Genomic DNA, 20,095 nt, shown 5'->3' with positions numbered 1-20,095 from the left:
TGGCATTGATTATAAAATGGTAGTCACTTTGTAAAAGCTTGACAGTTTCTTTAAATGATCAACAGAATTATCACATGACCCAGTAGCTTCACTCCTGGGGAAAATATACCAAAGAAAATTAAAAACATATGCTCACCAAAAAACTGTGTACATTCACTGCATTATTCTTAGCAGCTGAAAAGTGGAACAGCTTGAATGTTTATCAATTGAGAATGGATAACAAAATATGGTATATTCATACAGTGAATATTATTCAGCTATAAACAGAATCAAGTACTGACATATGCTACAATATGGATAAACCTTGAAAGCATCATGCTAAGTGAAAAGCAGCCAGATCCAAAAGACTACATACATACTGGTTGATTCCTTTTATATGAAATGTCCAGTAGACAGAAATCCAGAGACAGAAAGGAAAACACTAGTTGCCAGGGGCTGGGGTAGGGATGAATAGGGAGTAACCGCTAACAGGTACTGGGTTTCTTTTTGCATAATAAGGTTCTAGAATTAGAAAGTGGTGATGTTTGCAGGAACTTGTGAATATACTAGCCACTGAACTGTATAATTTAAGAAGGTGAATTTATGGTATAATTATATCCTAATAATACACCTGACAATAACATGCACCTGAACCATACCTTGAATAATATACAAAAATTAATTTGAATAGGATCATAGACCTCTTGTAAAACCTAAGATTATAAGCCTTCTAGAGACAAACAAAGGAGAAAATCTTTGTGATCTTACTTGAAATTTCTTATGATATGACACAAAAAGTATGATCCATAGAATTTGAAAGATTGATAAACTAAGCATCAAAATATAAAACTGCTCTTTGAAAGAGCATGAAAAGACGAGGCATAAAATGGGAGAAAATATACGTAACACATATATCTGATAAAATATTTGTATGTATATATAAATTTTTTCTTCAGAATATGAGACTGACTATATTTTAAAATCTCTGAAAAATCAATAGTAAGAAAGCAAACAATTGAATTAAACATGGTTAAAAATTTTGAAGAGACAATTCAAGTTGTGGATGGCAAATAAGCAGATGAAAACATGTTCACTGTTATTGTCATTGGAGAAATGCAAATGATAGCCACAATCACCTACCACTGCTCATTAGTCACAAGGCTGACCAAAAAGCACTGACAATACCAGGCGTTGGTAAGAACGGAGATACACTGCAGCTCATGTGCACTGGTGGGAGTGTAAGGTGATACACGTCCTCTGGAAAACAGCTGAGCAGTCTTATTCAGACATATACTTACCACAGCTCATGGTATTTACCCAAGAGAAATAAAAATGTATGTTCACATGTGAACATTTACACAGGGAACAATCCAAATGCCCTTCATTTGGCAAATGGGTAAAGAAACTGTGATACAACTAGATGCTGGAACACAAACTATATGATACAGCCACATGGATGAATACCACATGGCTTCATACTAAATACAAGCAGCCAGACTTAAGGTGTGTACTGTACTGTATGATTCCATGGAGAGAATGTTCTGGAAAAGATAACTTCAGGGACCGAAAAGCAGGTGAGTGGTTACCAGGGCGCAGAAGAGGCTGATCCAAAGGGCATGGGGAGCTTTCTGGGACGAGAGAAATGTTCTCTGTTTGGATTGTGGTGGTAACCACATGCCTGAGGTGCCGCCAAAACTCAGGCCAAACACAGAAAAGGGTGAGTTTCACTCTAAATTTCAACTCGGTACACCGGACTCCAAAAACCAGAGCTGTACAAATATCTGTTAAAAACCGATCTCGACAAAAACAGGACTCTACAAGCATTACCACTGGCCTAATACAACCGCTCCAACAAGCAAGCACCTTCGAGTCCCATCACCTGACCCTCAGCCTACATTAAGACCATTGAAATCAGACAAGCAAAGTATTACTGCTGTTCTTCAGTCACAGACACACAGCATTTGCCTTAGCCATGCAACACTCACTAATATTTTTAAGCAAAAAACATTCATGAATTTAATAGTAGCCACCAGTTTTCCAAAATTTAAAAAGCCCGTTTGGGCCCAATTGACACCAACAAAGTCCTTACCCCCAAGAAGTTAGTTCCATTCAGTGGTTTTTTACGGTAGACTATTTTCCATTTATTCGGCAGGAGTGACTAAACCACAGGGGCCCCTGCCAGCTTGGTGAAGGTATTTGAGCTTGGGCTAAGAATTTTGTTTTTCTTTTGTTCCCAATTCTTAAATGGAAAATAGTAAGTGTAAAACGGATCACATATTGGTAATACAAAAGCTCTCTAGTTCAGTCAGAAGCCAAGGGACAGCAGGGCCTAGGGCCTGCCTGACATCTGCTGCTGGACCTACTGCCTGGGGTAGGCGAGTTCTTGATGCTCTAGATCACATGTGTCAAACACAAGGCCCACGGGCCAAATCCAGCCCGCAAGGCCTTGCAATGTGGCCCGCACCGCGCTGTCATCACTGCACTCCGCTGTCAGTTTATGACATTGTCAGTTTATGACTGTTCAGTAAACCATTCGGCCCACGATTTAGGCTGGATTTTAGATTTTGGCCCCTTCTCTGATTGAGTTCGACACCCCTACTCTAGATCTATCCTCCAGATAACAGTGATGCATAACCTTAACTGTCTTCAAATTCTGAAATGCAAGCAGCAATGTTTTAAAGGTTGTTTGTTATTATTTTTTACTTTAATAAGAACTGTATTTGTTTCTCTGGCCAATTCTGTCTTTTTAGAACCCAGAAAAGGGAACCTTATAGATCAAGTGGCAGGAGCTAACAGGTACTTAGGAACAGAACAAAACAAAAGGCAGCATCATCAACAATCACCCCCTGGCCTCCCACAGGCCCCTTAGCTCCCTCTCAGGGGGCAGAGGGCCGGGGCACTGATGGCTCACGGGGACACCGGATGCTCCCACTGAGCCTGCTCCAAAGCAGCTTAGGCTGCAGGACTGGAGAGCGTGGAGCCGCAGCCAGCTTCCTGGCTTCTCTGGCCCCCACACCTTGGTATGCAACCCAACAACCCATCTTGTCGTACAGATGAACTGATACAGAAGGCAGTGATACAGGAGAAAACGGAATAAAATGCGGAATACCTTGTATTTAGCTAATTCCTTTTCCAAATTGCATTTTTCTTGTGCTAGGCCTTGCTCGGTTTTGTTCACCTGCCCAAGGGGGAAGGAAAAGAAGTGGGTCAGTGGTGAAGCAGCGGCAGGGGCCACTACAGCAGACGCGCCCTGCATGCAATGGATACCTACACTGCGAGATAGCACATCCTCTCAGAAAAGGGGCCACTCAGGGAGTCTCTGAGGCAAAGCAGACTTCACAACAGCCCTGAAATTAGAAAGACACGTCTGCATGTCAGACTCTGCTACTTCCTCCCTCACGGGGAAGACAGGGCTGCTCCCCCTTCACTGCACTACTCACTCCCTCAGGGAATCCGTTCTTTAAAATCTGACCCTAATCTAACACGAGGATGTGTGTGGACTGTTAGCTGACCTCACTGACGCTGCCTAAGGGTGTATTCTACTTGGCACAGACTATGTCACTTGCTAAAAGACAGATGAGCCACCTACAGATTTCTTTGATGAGCAACTCTGACAAACTGCCTCTGAGTGGTCTTTCTTGTCTCTGACACTTAAGATACAGTTTAAAACACGAGGAGCTGGCCTAAGCTGCCTCCACCCACCTCTCTCTGCAGGCTCTCCTTCTCCCCCAGCAGAACGGTCTTCTCCTGCAGCGATGCTTTCAGCTCCCCGCGCAGCCTCACGATGGTTGACTCCAGCAGCTCTTTCTGCACCGCTGTCCTCTTCTCAGCATCCTGGGCCTTCTGGGTGCACTGGTTATGCTCAAGCATTAAATGGTCTCTACGGCAAGGACCAAGGAGATAGGAAAGCGGCATGAGAGTTCTTCCGCAGAAAGGCTGAGGTTCTCATAGAGCACACCTGCTGGGAGAGCCGTCATCACCATGTTCTCCCATAACTATAATAGTTCCTAAGGACACAGTGGCTGGCCAGCAAACGCAGAATTCAATGTTTTCATACACAAAGGCAAGGACAAACGATGCATAAGAAGTTGCCCACAAGTGACTTACAGATGTGCCTGGAGTTGAGTTTTCTCATTCTTAAGATTCTGCAGCTCACTTGTAATACTGGCATGGGCTGCATCCAGCAGCAAGTGTTGTTCTTGAAAAGTCTGTGTCACCCTTTTCTGCTCTACCTGAGTGTTAGAAATAATATTAAAAGCGGAGGCCCCAGAAAGTCATTTGATAGGGTTTCATTTGTAACTGATCAAAAATACTGAATTAGCTTAAAAAAAAAAAATTTATATATAGGGTGTCCCCCAAAAATATATACACACACTTTGAATAATTATAAAGGCAGTGTTTATTTAAATTCATTTTCAAAATTGAGCTATCAGCTATTAAAGTGTGTATACATTTTTTGGGACACTCTGTGCATATAACACTTAATTTTTTTTTTTATTTCAATGCCTTTCTTTGGCCCCACTCTAACTTGACAAGTCTATAAAATTTTATAGTTCTATTAGCCCCCCCCCCAAAAAAAATCAAGATTTATTATTTGCCCAGCTTGCTGCAAAATTCCTAAAACTCCTAAAATGAGTATATTTTTAGAACTCATGGGGCCCTCCAAGAACTAGTTTGCCTGCATATTTGGTGACTCCTCCCCATACACATATATATGTAAAAAAAAGTTAAATTTGGGAACTACTATCCCATAGAAAACGAGTACACCAACTCCAAAATCCTGCAAGCATTTATGAGGTACCTACTGTGCTACTTGCTACAGAACATGCAAAGGAAGTATCAGACACAGCCCTGGGAGGAAGAGATACATTCGAGGGAGGAAAGATACATACTTTTTAAAGAGTAAATTATAAAGCAAAGGCAAAGTGTGAACTAGTGCACGACTTAGCAGTTTATCTCATCAACTCATGTATCATAGGAATTTGGAGAGTGAAATGAAGAATGTCGTTAATTTGATAATATTTCATAGATGAAGATCTTATGAAAATTAAAATTTGGATGGTGGCAATGGTATGAAAATATATAATCAGGATAAATCTTGGCTCTTGATTCCTTAACTGACCAGAGTTAAGTAACATCTAAAAAACTAAGGAAATGAGAAGACCTACCTGTACTTTCTCTGATGCTTCATGAAGGGATATTATTTCAGACCGCAAATACGCATTTTTCTCATGTTCCTTGTTGAGAGATATCTGCACGTTCTATAGGAGAAAACATTTTCTCTCTCTCCTTTTTTTACATGTGTGATCTACTCTTACATGCATCTCTCTCATAATACCTGCTCTGTCTCAGACAAGGAAAACTAAAGGACTTCATTATCATTAAACCAGCTTTACAGGAAATGTGAAAGGGTCTTGTTTAAGTAGAAAAGGGAAGGCCATAACCAGAAATAAGAATAGATGAGAAAGAAAAAACTTCACAGGTAAAGCTAAATATTCAATAAATACAGCAAATCAGACATTTAAAAAGCTACAATGAAGGTTTAAAGAAAAAAGTATCAAACTCAACTCAAACCACAAGTACTTACGAGATGTACAACACAACAATCTAAAATATGACATCAACAACATAAATCATGAAGAGGGGGAGTAAAAATGTAGTTCTTATAGAATATATAAGGTGTCCCCAAAAATGCCCACATATCCTTTGAATAATTATAAAGGCAGTGTTCATTAAAATACATTTCATTTTAAAAACTGAGCTATCAGCCGAAACCGGTTTGGCTCAGTGGATAGAGCATCCGTCTGTGGACTGAGGGGTCCCAGGTTCGATTCCGGTCAAGGGCGTGTGCATTGGTTTCGGGCGCACCTCTGGTGGTGGTGGAGGGGGGGGGTGCAGGAGGCAGCTGGTCAATGTTTCTCTCTCATCGACATTTCTGGCTCTTTATCCCTCTCCCTTCCTCTCTGTAAAAAAATCAATAAAATATATATATTTTTTTAAAATTGAGCTATCAGATGTTACAGTGAATATACATTTTTTGGAACACCCTGTATTTGAAATTAAAACACCTATCAGATTAAAATGGAGTGCTATAGATAACAATGATATACATTAACCTCATGGTAACCACAAACCAAAAACCTTAAAAGATACACTAAGAACAAAGAGGAAGGGACCTAAACAAAACACTAAATGAAAACAGCAAATTATATGGAAGAGATAACGAAGAAAGGACAGAAGACAATTATAATAAAACATAAAAACAATAAAATGGCAATAAATACGTACTTATCAATGTTTACTGTAAATGTAAATGGATTAAATGCTCCAACAAAGACGTAGTGTAGGTGAATAAACTGAAAAACATTCCCACCTATTTGCTACTTACAAGAGACACACTTCAAACGGAAAGACACATACAGACTGCAAGTGAACAGATGGAAAGAGATACTCCATGCAAACAGAAATGAAAAGAAAGCTGCAATAGCATTAACTACATAAGACAAGATGTAATTAGACTTTAAAACAAAAAGTGTAAAACAAGTGAAAGAAGGACATCTATAATTATAAAGTCAACCCAAAAAAGGATTGTAAATATCTATGCGTGTGCAATAACACCTAAATATATAAAGTAGTTATTAGTGCATGTAAAGGGAGAAATCCGAAATAATACAATAATAGTAGAGAATTTTAATACCCAACTCACATCAATGGATAGATCCAGACTCGAAAATTAATAAGGAAATAATGACCTTAAGTATTACATTTGAAGAGATCAATTTAACAGACACTTATAGAACATTTCATCTGAAAACTGCAGAATACACATTTTTTTTCAAGAGCACATAGAACATTTTCTAGGATAGATCATTATTAGGCCACAAAAAAAGTCTCAACACATCCAAAAAAACTGAAGTAATTTCAAGCATGTTCTATGACCACAGTGGCATAAAACTAGAATCAACTTCAGGTAGAAAACTGAAAAAAAAACAACCACACAGTAATATGTGGAAACTAAACAACATGCTACTAACCAGCCAACAAATCAAAAGAGGAAATAAAACAAGAGATTAAAAAAAAAAAACTATCTTGAAACAAATGAAAATGAAAACACAACTTTCCAAAATTTATAGGATGCAGCAAAAGCAGTCTAAGACAGAAGTTCATAACTTACAGGCCTAACTCAAGAAACAAGAAAATCCCAAACAGACAATACAATTTTACACCTAAAGGAACTAGAAAAAGAACAAACAAGCCAACAGTAAACAGAAGAAAGGAAATAGTTAAGATTAGAGCAGAAATACGTGAAATAGTTTTTTAGAATAAAGATTTTAGAAGAATCAGGATTATAAATCAACACGAGTGGGGAACTATTACTTAGTGAAGAGAGGAAAGACACCTTTGCCCTCTCCAGCCTCAAAACTTACCTTATTTTCTGCAACCAGCTTGGAAATGAGGTCATCTCTAGAGACTAAAAACGAAAGGTCCACATAACTACGATGATAATGACGTAGTATAACTACACCGAAACCACACAGTATGTTTTCTCTTAGAATAAGCTTTGATTTTCTCTCTTTTTGTGTTTCGTGGAAATAAGGAGGATGCAAACATTTCTAACACTTTTCTAGGAACTAAGTCAGGAATTATTAAGAAACCAGTCCAGTGTCACGTGCTAAGGGAAATGAGGTCACATTTCACCCCATGCATAGGGGATGATAAATCTGAGAGATTTTAAACCAGGGGCACACAATCAAAACCTTTTTCTTAAAGAGATCACGCTAACAGAGGCTCAGTAGAGACAGGGAGGTCAGTTTAGTAGCTGTGGCAGTAACCAAAGTGTAAGACGAGAGCCGGCTCTAAGGTGATGGCAGTGGGGTGCGGAGGGCAAGCAGACTCGTGAAATAACAAGCGGCGGTAACTGTCAGGTTGTGGTGGAAGACAGGTGGGACAAAGGCAGACGAATCCACAAGAATATCTAACGTTCAGACTGAGGCAGCAGGGAAGACAGGGCAAGGGGCAGGTTTGGGGACAAATGAGCAAGGACTGTAATACTTGAAGTCTTCGTCATGCTTTCTGAGGCAGCACCATGTATAGACGTTTACTTGGCAGTAATATTCCATATGGAGCTCAGGAGGATTTTGTGAGGAGAAAGACGACTTTCAACTACAGAGAGTATGTAGGGTGACAATAAAATCAAATACTGAAATGGGAAACAGGTTTAGACCCAGCTATCCTCTTTACTGTGGGTCCTTGGATAGAGATCTTATCTCTTTAAATGGCTTCTATTCTCTTATCTTCTCACAGGGCTGCTGGAAGGCTCAAGAGATAATGTGGTAGCACCATAAAATGTAACATGTTTTTGTCGCCATGCAATCATAGGAAGACAGAAAATTATCTTAGAGCTTCATCAGTGAGAATGTCACTGAATAATTCACTAATCAACAACTATGAGGAAAAAGAGTACTTCCTGCTAAAAGTAGTAAGTCAGAACCCTCAATGGATTGCCCTTTGCTCCGTTTTCATAATTTTCATTTCCCTTTTGGTATTCCCTGCCCCTACCACAGCCAGCCAGGAGAGAGGGCACACGGGCAAGAACACTGGGCCTGGAGTCAACAGATCCAGGTGCAGGCCTCATTTCACCATTTACTCCTTCTGTAGCTCTTGGAAGCATGAATAAGTGTGCACATTACATGAGGTCATTACTGTGAAAGTTCTGTGTAAACCATGTGTACTGGTATGTGAGGCACAGTCCTGTAACTCTGTGATCTCTAGAGACAAGAGGATCTGAAAACGACTCTATAACTCCGTATTACAAACAGCAGCATGGTAAGGGCTGGTGAGCTGAGGAAGCAGGACTCTGAGCAACCCGGATCTAGTCTAGACTCTTCCATTTCTTAGCTCTGACACCTCTAAGGATGCCATTTATGCATCTGTACAATGAGATTAGTCGAAGCTCTAAGGCACCTTACATCCATTTCTATAAATAGAGGCTAACCAAAACACATTGGGAACTTGAAGAATGGTGAGTCTGACATGACAAATGATTAGAATCAGTAGGTCAGCAAGGATTAATGGCCTTCTTTCCGTATTAACATTCCATTATCCACTATCCAATTTAATTCTAGAAACCAAATGTTCCCACATCCACAAATGCTTAAATAGACCTGAAAAAATATCTAAATAAAAATAGTTTACAATTAAGAGGGTCACCAACATTCTTTTTTCTCAGTGCCACAGATAGATATTCAGGCCCATGGGAAATACTAATGACACTGGCCACTTCAAGAATTTGGGATCTTAAAGAATTTTTGCATAAAAACCTCAAAAAACTAACGGCAGTGTAATTTCTAGCACCTATTCCCATACTTAGGTCAGACTTGAGCTGTAAGACAGCAGCCTCCAGCTCTCCTTTCTTTTGTTGCTCCTCTGTCAGTAGTTCTTGGGTGTTTTGTATAGAACTGCGCAGGGACAGGCAGTTTTGCTTCAAAATTTGTACCTGGAATTGTACAAGAAAAACTCCTTTTCTATAGAGTAAAGATTTCTAATAAACTACCTTCTCGCACTTGGGAGACATCACGGGAGGAGAAGGCGAGTTCACCTACACGTTACAGGTGACCTCTTCAGAGGGGTCCTGCAGCCTCGCAGGCCAGTGGCGCTTCCCGTGCACACCACACGGCAGGCACAGCCACAAGGGACTGTCGAGCTCTTGAAATGTGGCCAGAGTGAGTGAGAAACTGAATTTTTAATTTTTAAAGAATTTTAACTACTTTAAATTTAAATAGCCACATGTGACTAGTGGCTATCATCTTGGCAGTGCAAGTCATAGCAATAAAGGATCACTTACAAATTCCTTTGGAATCCTTTTTTTAAATTATATTGTGAAGGACAGCCATTAAAATAATTAAGTTAAGATAATGGATTACAGCCGAAACCGGTTTGGCTCAGCGGCAGAGCGTCGGTCTGCGGACTGAAAGGTCCCCGGTTCAATTCCGGTCAAGGGCATGTACCTTGGTTGCGGGCACATCCCTGGTAGGGGGTGTGCAAGAGGCAGCTGGTCGATGTTTCTCTTTCATCGATGTTTCTAGCTCTCTATCTCTCTCTCTTCCTCTCTGTAAAAAATCAATAAAATATATTAAAAGATAATGGAATACATAATCATTAAGTTATTAATTGTTAATTAAATAATGATTAAGTTAAAATAAAATTAGGTTAAAGTAAAGATTATATGTTCCAATTATAGGTATTCACTGAACCACCCGGCCAGGGTATGAGTCTGCATTTTTACTAATTGCCTTGGGTGTTTACAATTGAAAATATTCTAAATTGCAGATAGGCACTCCAAATAACAACTATGATAAACGCAATCACAGTATATTAAAATAAATAATAAGAATTGAAAACAGACCTGTAAACACATCCCTGATTATTTTACTTATTGGTATTTTTTGCTCTAAGTATTAGCTCAGTTTCATCTTTATTTCCTATCCACGTCACATGTATATAGCATGAGGCCAGGGAAATGCCTTCTAAAGTCAAACCCTGGAAGAGAGATGGCATGACGTGGTGGGAAGGATCCTGTCCCAAATAACAAGCTGCAGTTAACAAGCATTCGCCTCTCGAAGCCTGAGGCAAACCCATCTCTCTGGCCCTAAGCTCCTCATTCATCAACTGAGAGTCAGACTGAATGACAGCAGTCCTTTCTGACTTTGCACTAAGATATTTAAAATAGTAGTGACATAAAGAAAAGTTAATAATTCAATAAACCTAAAGGAAGTGATCAGAACTATAGGCTCATGGGTAAAATGGTCAGCTTTTCTCTTTCCTAAAGACAAAGAGAGGGAAGATGTCTACCTGCTTGCGTTCCGCCTCCACTGCTGTCCCCATCGCTTGTATTTTGAGCAGCATGGCCGATCCAGAGTTCTCAAGAGAATTCCTCAGGCACTTCTCCTGAGACAGCTGTCTCCGCAGCTACAGAGCAACGGTGCGGTTAGGCAAGACCCGGGGACATCGGAGCCGCTTAACAAAGGCCAGAGTCACCTGGAAAGTTTGCCTGACATGCCATCTCGCCCCCAAAGTTTCTTCACTAGCCTATGACTACTCAGAAACTAATGCGTAACCTTCCAAGAAATAAGAGTCAGGTTTGTTGCTCTTGTCCTATAGTGTAAGTCTGTTTCCCAAATTTCAGGTCAAGACTCATTAACAAGTTGCAAGCAACACTTGGAAAAGGACAAAGAATACAAAGCAGGTATCAGAGCACGCAGTGAGGCATAAGAAACGGTAAGTACCGCTTCACAAACGTCTGTGTGCGTGCCCAGGTGGGCAGTGTCGCAGTGTTAACAGAAACCTTAGAACGGGCTGTGGTGAAAGTTTGAAAAACACTAATATCATACTTTAGGATATGTATTTTCTGTATTTCTTTCTGGCTAGATATTTTTAAGCCTTATTTCCCTATATTTTTATTTAATCTATATATTGTTATTCCATAGCATTATAAATATACTTCTGAAGGCTTATTTCAATCCATTTTGAAATTTAAAGGTCTTAACAAATACCGAAGTAACTTAAGTAGCAGATAATACTGACACTCAAGAATTGGGGTCCACTACCTTATTCTCTCAATAAATGACAGTAAAATGAATTAGAGATAAAAGAGTCTCTTCTATCATGAGGTAAGAAGATTCTTTCCAGCTTAAAATGGGAATTCAAAATGCCATTTATTTTATGAACTCATATTAATATTGAGGTTTTTAGGCCACTGTGTATACTGAGTAAGTCTTCTATTTTCAGCTGCAAATTTTTAGACCAACAACTTTTAGCAGCTACCTACTTCCCAATTCCCAATCTGTTATCTCCTCAAACTTAGGCTGAAATGGAGGTTTCACAGTAAAATTAGATGTGCAGGCTGACTAAAAGCTTTTCATTTTAAACACAACTGCAGTTTGAAAGGTCTTTGTATGATGGTGCTCACTTACTCTAATAACAGGCAACCGCATGGATTCTACGGTAACCGTTTCCCTCTGGGCTCTGGTTTTATGGCTGCATTGAGGCAAAAGGAAGTCTTATGCCAAAAGGCAGGCACTTTCAGTTAAATTCCATGGGATGTATTTTTGAACTCTTCCTATTACACAGCCACATATTTCGAGAGAGATACACAGTCACATATTTCCTTCTTCAAAGGTTTCTGTTCATTCTACTTCCTTGACTTTTCTTATGCAATTCCAATGCTCCCTGCTCCCTCCACCAGCTTTTTTCTTACCTCCTGAACTTTAAGGTTCATTTTACGCTTTGTGGTCTTCAGCTCCTCTTCCATAATGGCTGCATTCTTCTAAAAGTAGACAGAGAAAAGGTTCTAAATGATCTGCAATGGCAGGTAGCCACTATCTAGACTTCTTTCAGGCAACCTATAAATGCTATTCTGACACAGTTATAAATGGTTCTTATTGTGAGTCTGAAGCCGTTATGATATTTTATTACTTTGGTTCATAACTTCTATAATTTTTCCTTCCTCCCTGCTTATGTCCGATTTAATAATTAGAGGAGAACCTGGGAACGGATAGAAATTTTTCTTACAGGAAATATTCCTACTTTTTTAAGTACCATATTCCTGCTACGCTCAAAGATGACCCATACTTAGTTCAGGATAAAACAGAGCTTTCACAATGGAGTCTCTTCTATATTATTACTGATAGCACACCTCATTTAAGTTATCCATGTGGATACATTTTAAATGTCAAGAAACCTCACATCAACATCACCTATTTTTAAACATCAGTCTGACGGGTCTATTGCCTCCTCCAGCCAACTCCTACCACGAGTGTGTATTTCCGAGCTCTCGACCCAAACCTTTGTCTCTGAGGCCATCTCCAGAGTGGCAGTCAGCCGCTGCACTTCGTCCTGGGCCTTGTCTTCTTCCTCTTTCACGTCTCTCAGTTGCTGGCGCAAATTCAGCACTTCAAGATGCAACAGCTTCAGGTCCTGGGAGTGTTCCTCCTGTATTGTGTTCAGTCGGTCCTTCAGAAAAGCTACCAGACAGCATGGGAGGGTCAGAGAGCAGCGAAAGCTCAGGGATGAAAAGAACCGTCAACCCGGCAAGCACCCACCCAGCACCACACTTCCGATGGCTCTCTCCTCTCTACCTGCTTTCTCTGGATTCATATCCCTCTCCGTTTGCAGACAAAAGATGTTCATCCTCAAGGACTGGATGAGGCTTTCCAGGTGGCACATTCGATTTACCAGAAACTCAAAGTTCTTCCATAAAATATCCGTTTTTCCTAAACAAGTTACTTCACTCTGGATAGCACTAGTGATGTTTTGGTTCTCAGGTGCTTCTAAACACTTTGGGGTTTCAAGCTGATTTCTGGACAAAGATCCCAATACAACAAAATTATGCAATGCAATGGGTACTACCGGGATCGCAACCAGGGTGTCAATGCACTGTTTCTACTAAGAATGCAAACTACACCTAGTTAACAAGCAACTGTTATTCCCTCCAAGTTTAAATATAGAGACCACTATTAAGTAAAAACTATGTAGGAGGGGCAAAGGTCACTGACTTCTTAATGGCTACTTATTTCAATATGAACTTTTCATAAACTTTCTGTATGTAAAAAGCAGTGATACACAAAACATGGTAAAGTCTAATTCTGTAATAGTGAACTAAGAGTTAAAGTTAGTATGGAAACAATACACCGTATTTTTCGGACCATAAGACACACTTTTTTCCCCCAGAAGTGGGGGGGAAAAGTCCCTGCGTCTTATGGTCCAAATATAGCCTACACATATACTATAAAAAAAAAAGTTTTTTTACTTGCCCGGCTCTGTGTGGTCTCTGTGTGCTTGCCCGGCTCTAAAATGGTTCTAAATGCTGCTGTTTACTTTACAGGGTTGATTACATGTGTTTATGACTGTGATGTTGGGTTTTAATGCACATAAAATATTTTAGGACACTATTTGTTTCAGAATCTTTTTTTCTTCATTTCCCTTCTCTAAAAACTGGTGCGACTTATGGTCCGGTGCGTCTTATGGTCTGAAAAATACAGTACTTATGTTTTAAAAAAAATATTTCAATAAGGTTAGAATAAACGTTCCTTTTCTGTTCCTACATATTCAACATGTATAAACATTTAATCTTTACTGCTGAAGAGTTCTTTATTCTATGGGTGCTATAATACCAACTAGACTAACTTAGGTCTTTATGAGAGGCACAAGGAAATACAGAGGCACACCTCAGAGATATTGCAGGTTTGGCTCCAGATCTCAACAATAAAGCAAGTATTACAATAAAATGAGCTGTCATGCTTTCGCGGGGGGAGGGACTTGCCTTCAATTTGAAAAAAAAAGCAATATCTAAGAAGTGCAATAAAGTGCAATAAAACAAGGTATGCCTGTGTGTACTTTCAAATAAATCATAACAGTAAATTTGATATTGGCTGTTTTTGCACCAAGATTTCTCAGGCCTTTGATAATCCATTATTTAATGGTAATAACTTCTTTAGCAGCACAAGTGGAGGAAAAAAAACCACCATTTTTTTGAGTACCTCATTCTAAATTATAAATTTTTAAGACTTAAAACCTCTTTTTTAATTTACAATAAATCTGGGAAAAGAAAATCAAGTTCAGATGTCTACCTAACCTAATAAGCCAATGTTTGATTTACAAAATAAGAACCAAACTTTTTTCTAATTACACACAAAAAAAATTACATGTTTGTTTTAAATAAAGTGTCAACAGTAAACAGAATATCAAATATCTGTCTAGGGGAATCATGGCAGTAGTTCTCGCAGGATGCAACTGGTAGCTGTTATTTCTTTTGTAAATGCCTATTTCATCTGCCAAAGAGTGCACCCTGTGACTCCTTATTAATCACCAGTGAAGCGAAGTTCTCCAACCCGCAGCGATCGAGTTCACGTCTCGCTTGTTACCTTTTTGCACCAAAGTCCAACATTATTAGGTCATCCCTCAGAGAACTGGTCTGTTCCTCAACGATCCTCATCCTCTGCTTCAGGACTGTGGCTGTTTCAGAAGCTGTAGCATTGATGTGGGTTGGAGAGACAACTGGTCTGGTTACTGTAGCTTCTATATGCACCTGAGATTAAAGCCACAATGTGAGTGCCATAGATTCTATTATTGTTTCCACATAGCTGCCGCCCCTTCTTGTGGTGGCACTGCACATCCATCCTCTTGCGCTCAGAGGTGGTCATGAGTCCTGTTTTGGCCAATTAAATGTGGGTGGAGCTTAAAGAGCTAACCTGTTGTTCATCATCTCCCCCACACACCCCTTCCCTTGCATGAGATGGGCAACATCTCAGACAGGGCCTGCTCTGTCTGCCAGATTCCACAGGGAATACCGTGTTTACCCGAAAATAAGACATCCTCAGAAAATAAGATAAGACATCACCTAAAAATAAGACCTAGCACAACTTTGGGAGAAAAAAATTAATATAAGACACTGTCTTATTTTTGGGGAAACAGGGTAGGACAGTAAGAACAACCATGACCTCCAGTGCGACTGAGCAATAAGCTGATGCTGTTTTACTAGAGGCCCAGTGCACAAATTTGTGCATGGGTGGGGTCTCTCTGCCTGGCCAGTGATGGGGGCCAATCGCCAATGGGGGCCAATTTGGGCCTGCTCGCCTAGTGGGGGGGAGGGGAAGGCAATGTGAGAGGATGCCCGGCTGCAGGTGGTTGTGAAAATACACTGACCACCAGGGGGCAGCTCCTGCATTGAGCATCTGCCCCCTGGTGGTCAGTGTGCATCATAGCCACTGGTTGACCAGTCATTCTGTTGCTTAGGCTTTTATATATACAGATAGATGATAGATAAGCCAATGAGGCTGTTGAGCAGTTTGTTACTGCATCACAATCTAGTCATGGTTGGCAAACTGTGGCTTGCGAGCCACATGTGGCTCTTTGGCCCCCTTGAGTGTGGCTCTTCCACAAAATACCACAGCCTGGGCGAGTCTATTTGGAAGAAGTGGCATTAGAAGAAGTTTAAGTTTAAAAAAATGTGGCTCTCAAAAGAAATTTCAACTGCTGTCCTGTTGATATTTGACTCTGTTGACTAATGAGTTTGCCGACCACTGGTCTAGTCTGTCCTCTCTGCTGCTTTCAGACACACATTAGGACCTACGATTTGGCTGTCGGAGTTATCCCCTCCCTCATTACCAGACATTTCCACTTAACATGAATAACAGAGCACAGAATGGATTCCAGGGCCGAGGCTGACAAATTAGGGACAGGAGGAGTGTGCGGGAGTTCAAGCCGAACCAACAGGAGCTCCTTTTCCATCTTCAGAGCCTAGCGCAGTGCATGGGACACTGGGTGGGGGTGGGGGCAGGGGGCAAACCCAGGGGCGCAGGTCCAGGGGAGACAGCTGGGAAGACACGTCGATTCCTAGCACCTGCATGCTAACAAGCAGGCCGAGGCGCCTAACAGGTGACCCAAACCAAACCTCATCAGCACCGCAGTGGCTTTCCCGGGAACCCACAGCCTGCAGCCCAATATAAGGCCGGGGCTGAGGCTTCTCCGGGGCCTCCCTCGGTGCCATCTTCCCTCCCTCAGCTACAGCCGGGGCAATGCAAAACCTTCGCTTTCGAACGGCCTCGCCGGCTTCCAAAGCCAAAGCGCCACGAAGTCGCATCCCGAGGCCCGGAGATCAGCCTGGCCTCGGCCCGCGAGGGAAGGACAGCGGGGTGGGCGGGCGGTGGCGGCCTCTGGGCCCCGCACCCGCGCTCCCAGCTCCCTCGCCAGGGCCCCCGGCCTCACCCCACTGTCCATGGGTCCGCCTGTGGCTCCGTCCCGCCGCAGGAGGGCCAGTTCCCATAGAGCTAGGTCCGTGTTTCAAACCAACCCGCGCCCCGGCGCGATCTGTCCCGTAGACAGGCGCGCCGGCGGCAGGGCATGCCGGGAACTGCAGTCTTCCCGGCCCAGGAGGGCCCTGCGCCCCGGGCGGGATCCAGACCGGCATCCGGCGGCGCGCCCGGGACGCGCAGCCCCATGACCCGGATGACGACAGGGCCTGCATTGTGCCCGCACGCGCGGCACGCCGGGATATGTAGTTTCCTCCCGCTCACTTCCCGGAGTCTCCAGGTCCAGTTCATTTGGCTGTTACGGGTCTGCGTTTGGGTAATTCTCAGCAAACACAAACCCTGCGGCAGGTGAGCGTCCAAGATCAGAAGACGCTTTTCGTGTGGGGCGGACGGAAGTATCAAGCAACTTCTGAATAGAAATGATACATATAGTTTATGAGCAAAAAAAAATGGGTAAAATTACAGAGTTCACACATTCTTCTCCTTAAAGAAAACACACACACACACACACACACACACACACGCAAAAAAAAAACACCCCAAAAAACAGGCTCCTTTTCATCCTCGCCTGTGATGGCCTGACAAGAAGCAAAGCTTATGGAATCTGCTTTCTTTCTTTCTTTCTTTCTTTTTTAAAATATATATTTTATTGATTTTGTACAGAGAGGAAGGGAGAGAGATAGAGAGTTAGAAACATCGATGAGAGGGAGTCATCGATCAGCTGCCTCTTGCACACCCCCTACTGGGGACATGCCCGCAACCAAGGTACATGCCCTTGACCGGAATCGAACCCGGGTAACCGGAATCGAACCCGGGTCCTTCAGTCCCCAAGCCGACGCTCTATCCATTGAGCCAAACCGGTTTCGGCGTGGAATCTGCTTTCTTGTGTGTCTTCCGTGTAATCCATTTCTTGCCTTTTGAGTGAATAGATATTTCTGAATCTGTAAAAAGGAGCTAAGACACGAAAAAAGTATTGAGACTAAAGCTGCATTCGTTTCTTGGTTCTGCTGTAACTTGGGGATTCACAGTTAACAACACGGCGTGGCGTTTAATTAGCTGAACCGAACACCTGTTACCACTGCCAGGCCGGTCCTTAAGGGCGCCCCTGAGCTTGACTTCAGCCTCAGATGAATGCAGTCAGATCCCAGCTGAGGCCTCATTGGCTTGCCAGGGCCTCACTGAATTGACCTGGTTATTCTAGGTCCTCTGCTAGCTGCGCCTCAATGTGAAGGGAGAGAATGCCCATCAAACCACAGCTGTGAGCCCAGCCGGTGACAGAGAGATGAGGCTGCAGGCATTGGTCAGAGGAAGGGACCAAATCAAGCTCTCAGTATGAAAAGTGGGGGGAGTGGTGCAGAGGAGCAATTATTCTCTCAGTGTGTCATTTTCTCTTGTGATCATGACCTCTGATTTATCTGCAGAGATGAGGCCTGTACTCCAAACACTTCAAGGTCAGGAGAACTGTCACCTTCCCCTTGAATCTCCATATTAAGCAGCAGTCAGGGAGCCATATTGATTAAATATAGCGTCCTTTTCTCTACCATCCATATAAGAACTTAACTCAAGCACTTACAGTGTTAGAGGAAAGAACATTGTCTTCCATACACTAATTCATCAGCTAGAGAGGGCCAGTCTGGATACCCGAGAAGTCATTATATTAAATGTTTGTTTTATTGTTTCGAGTGCCTGATTTTTCTGGATTTCCCTCTTGATTTTCAACTGGTAAATATTTTTATGTTGTTGGCCTCATTCAAATAACAGGATCTTTTCATCTGAGTTCCATGTGGCTCACATGCTTTTTCAATATGATACCATACAACCCTCTGGCTGGTTTTCCAAGCACTCTTCCTAGTGAGTCCTTCATAGAACTGCTAAAATGGTCTTTAAAAAGGTAAATCTGACTCTCGGTCCCTCGCTTAAAGAAACATTTAAAGCCCCCCTCCCCCCCTTTGAACTAGTAGTTTTCCATAGATCAGGATGAAGCCCAAACTGCTCGTGGCTTCAGCCTAATTCACCAGCCTCATCTGCACCTGGTCCCCCAGGGGAACCTGGAATTCAAGCCTCCTGGCAGCCTTTGTGCTTGCAGACTCTGTGCCGGCTGCCAGGCTTGCCCTCCCTTTTGCCAGTCTGGCGAACTCAACAGAAATGGTACCTCTTCTGTGAGGCCATTCTGTTCCCTCCCAAAGTACTGACTTATTGCACTGCCTTATAATTGTCAGGGTGTCTTATCTCCCCTTAATTAGACAGTAGGCTATTTGAGGACAGGAGTTTTGTTATTTTTATTTTGATCTTTTTATTGTCAATGCCAAATACGACGTCTGGCACACAGTAGATGCTTGGTAAGTCCTTGTTACACGAGCGAATTAGTGAATACATTTTGAACACTTCTACGGGAGAAGCTGCGTCCCATTCCCTTCAGTATTTACATATTCAGCACGTGCTTTCTTGGCAATGATCTGACATTGCAGATACACCAATGACTGCAGAGCTAACCTACAACCATCTCCCCTCAGAGTTGAAAAAGTACTCCGTGGATAAAGAAGCGCAAACACACAAAATTTAGTTTCCGTATCTGTGGGGACAATGAGACACGAGAATGGCAAATTCACTAACTGGTTTCTCACCTTATGTGGACAGCCCAGACCTTTGTTCAGTATTAGGTCTGGGTGTGAAGATTAGAATTTGGAGGAGTCTCTTGGTTTTTGTAAGCTGGTGAATTGGCCCAGGGCTGGGAAGATACACTTGCCTGCTAGTTGAATTGGTTGTTAGTAATAATCCTATACAATAAAGAGCTAATATGTTAATTATACCGGACGGCAGAACAACCTTCTGGAACGGCCAGTGGGCGGGGCCATGGAGCAGCAAGGGCTGAGCCCCTCACACGAATTTCGTGCATTGGGCCTCCAGTGTTTCTTATAAGATCTCTGGCAGTAGGTACACCAATAAAACTTGGTGAAATAAGATGCTACTGACCAAATAAGAATAAGGTCAAAGTTCTGATGATATCGCTGCAGCTTCATTTTACATTCCTTAAGATTATTCTTTTGGTCTAAATAGGATAATACATGATCAGGATGAGTGTTCTCTTTAAATTGCCTCACACAATTCATCTCTCTGATATTTCTGATTGAGTAGTAATAACAGTGTATGTCGTTTTTTTGAATCTGTGTGATCTATTGCCTCACTTGATCCCAGCTGTAACCTGAAGATATAGTAGTTATATTCCCATTTTACCGCTGAGACCACTGAGATTTGGAGAAGTTAAGTAATTTGCCTAGAGCTGTACAGCCAGTAAGTGACAGAATTAT

At 41.9% G+C, this 20,095-nt stretch overlaps 1 protein-coding gene across 5 annotated transcripts in view; it reads right to left on the bottom strand.

The window, feature by feature from the left end:
- Window positions 1-16,936, bottom strand: part of CCDC150 (coiled-coil domain containing 150) — a 40,264-nt gene extending 23,328 nt beyond the window's left edge. For all 5 annotated transcript variants that reach the window (XR_014795815.1, XM_084893141.1, XM_084893138.1 and 2 more), the window contains exons 1-12: window positions 16,744-16,936; window positions 14,901-15,064; window positions 13,116-13,336; window positions 12,823-13,001; window positions 12,236-12,304; window positions 10,831-10,947; window positions 9,346-9,475; window positions 7,407-7,450; window positions 5,148-5,240; window positions 4,087-4,211; window positions 3,682-3,859; window positions 3,089-3,157 (exon numbers count right to left, since the gene is read on the bottom strand). Coding sequence is in view for 4 of the 5 variants with exons in the window: in XM_084893141.1 (XP_084749267.1) it covers window positions 3,089-3,157; window positions 3,682-3,859; window positions 4,087-4,211; window positions 5,148-5,240; window positions 7,407-7,450; window positions 9,346-9,475; window positions 10,831-10,947; window positions 12,236-12,304; window positions 12,823-13,001; window positions 13,116-13,336; window positions 14,901-15,064; window positions 16,744-16,755 (1,401 nt within the window). In the remaining variant the exon portion in view is untranslated. The remainder of the gene's footprint in view (window positions 1-3,088; window positions 3,158-3,681; window positions 3,860-4,086; window positions 4,212-5,147; window positions 5,241-7,406; window positions 7,451-9,345; window positions 9,476-10,830; window positions 10,948-12,235; window positions 12,305-12,822; window positions 13,002-13,115; window positions 13,337-14,900; window positions 15,065-16,743) is intronic.
- Window positions 16,937-20,095: the final 3,159 nt, after the last annotated feature.

The sequence above is a fragment of the Pipistrellus hanaki genome, assembly GCF_964339955.1.
Source record: "Pipistrellus hanaki genome assembly, chromosome: 8".
Lineage (NCBI taxonomy): Eukaryota > Metazoa > Chordata > Mammalia > Chiroptera > Vespertilionidae > Pipistrellus > Pipistrellus hanaki.
The sequence above is the reverse complement of the archived record's forward strand: the minus strand, read 5'-3'. Positions and strand labels throughout refer to the sequence as shown.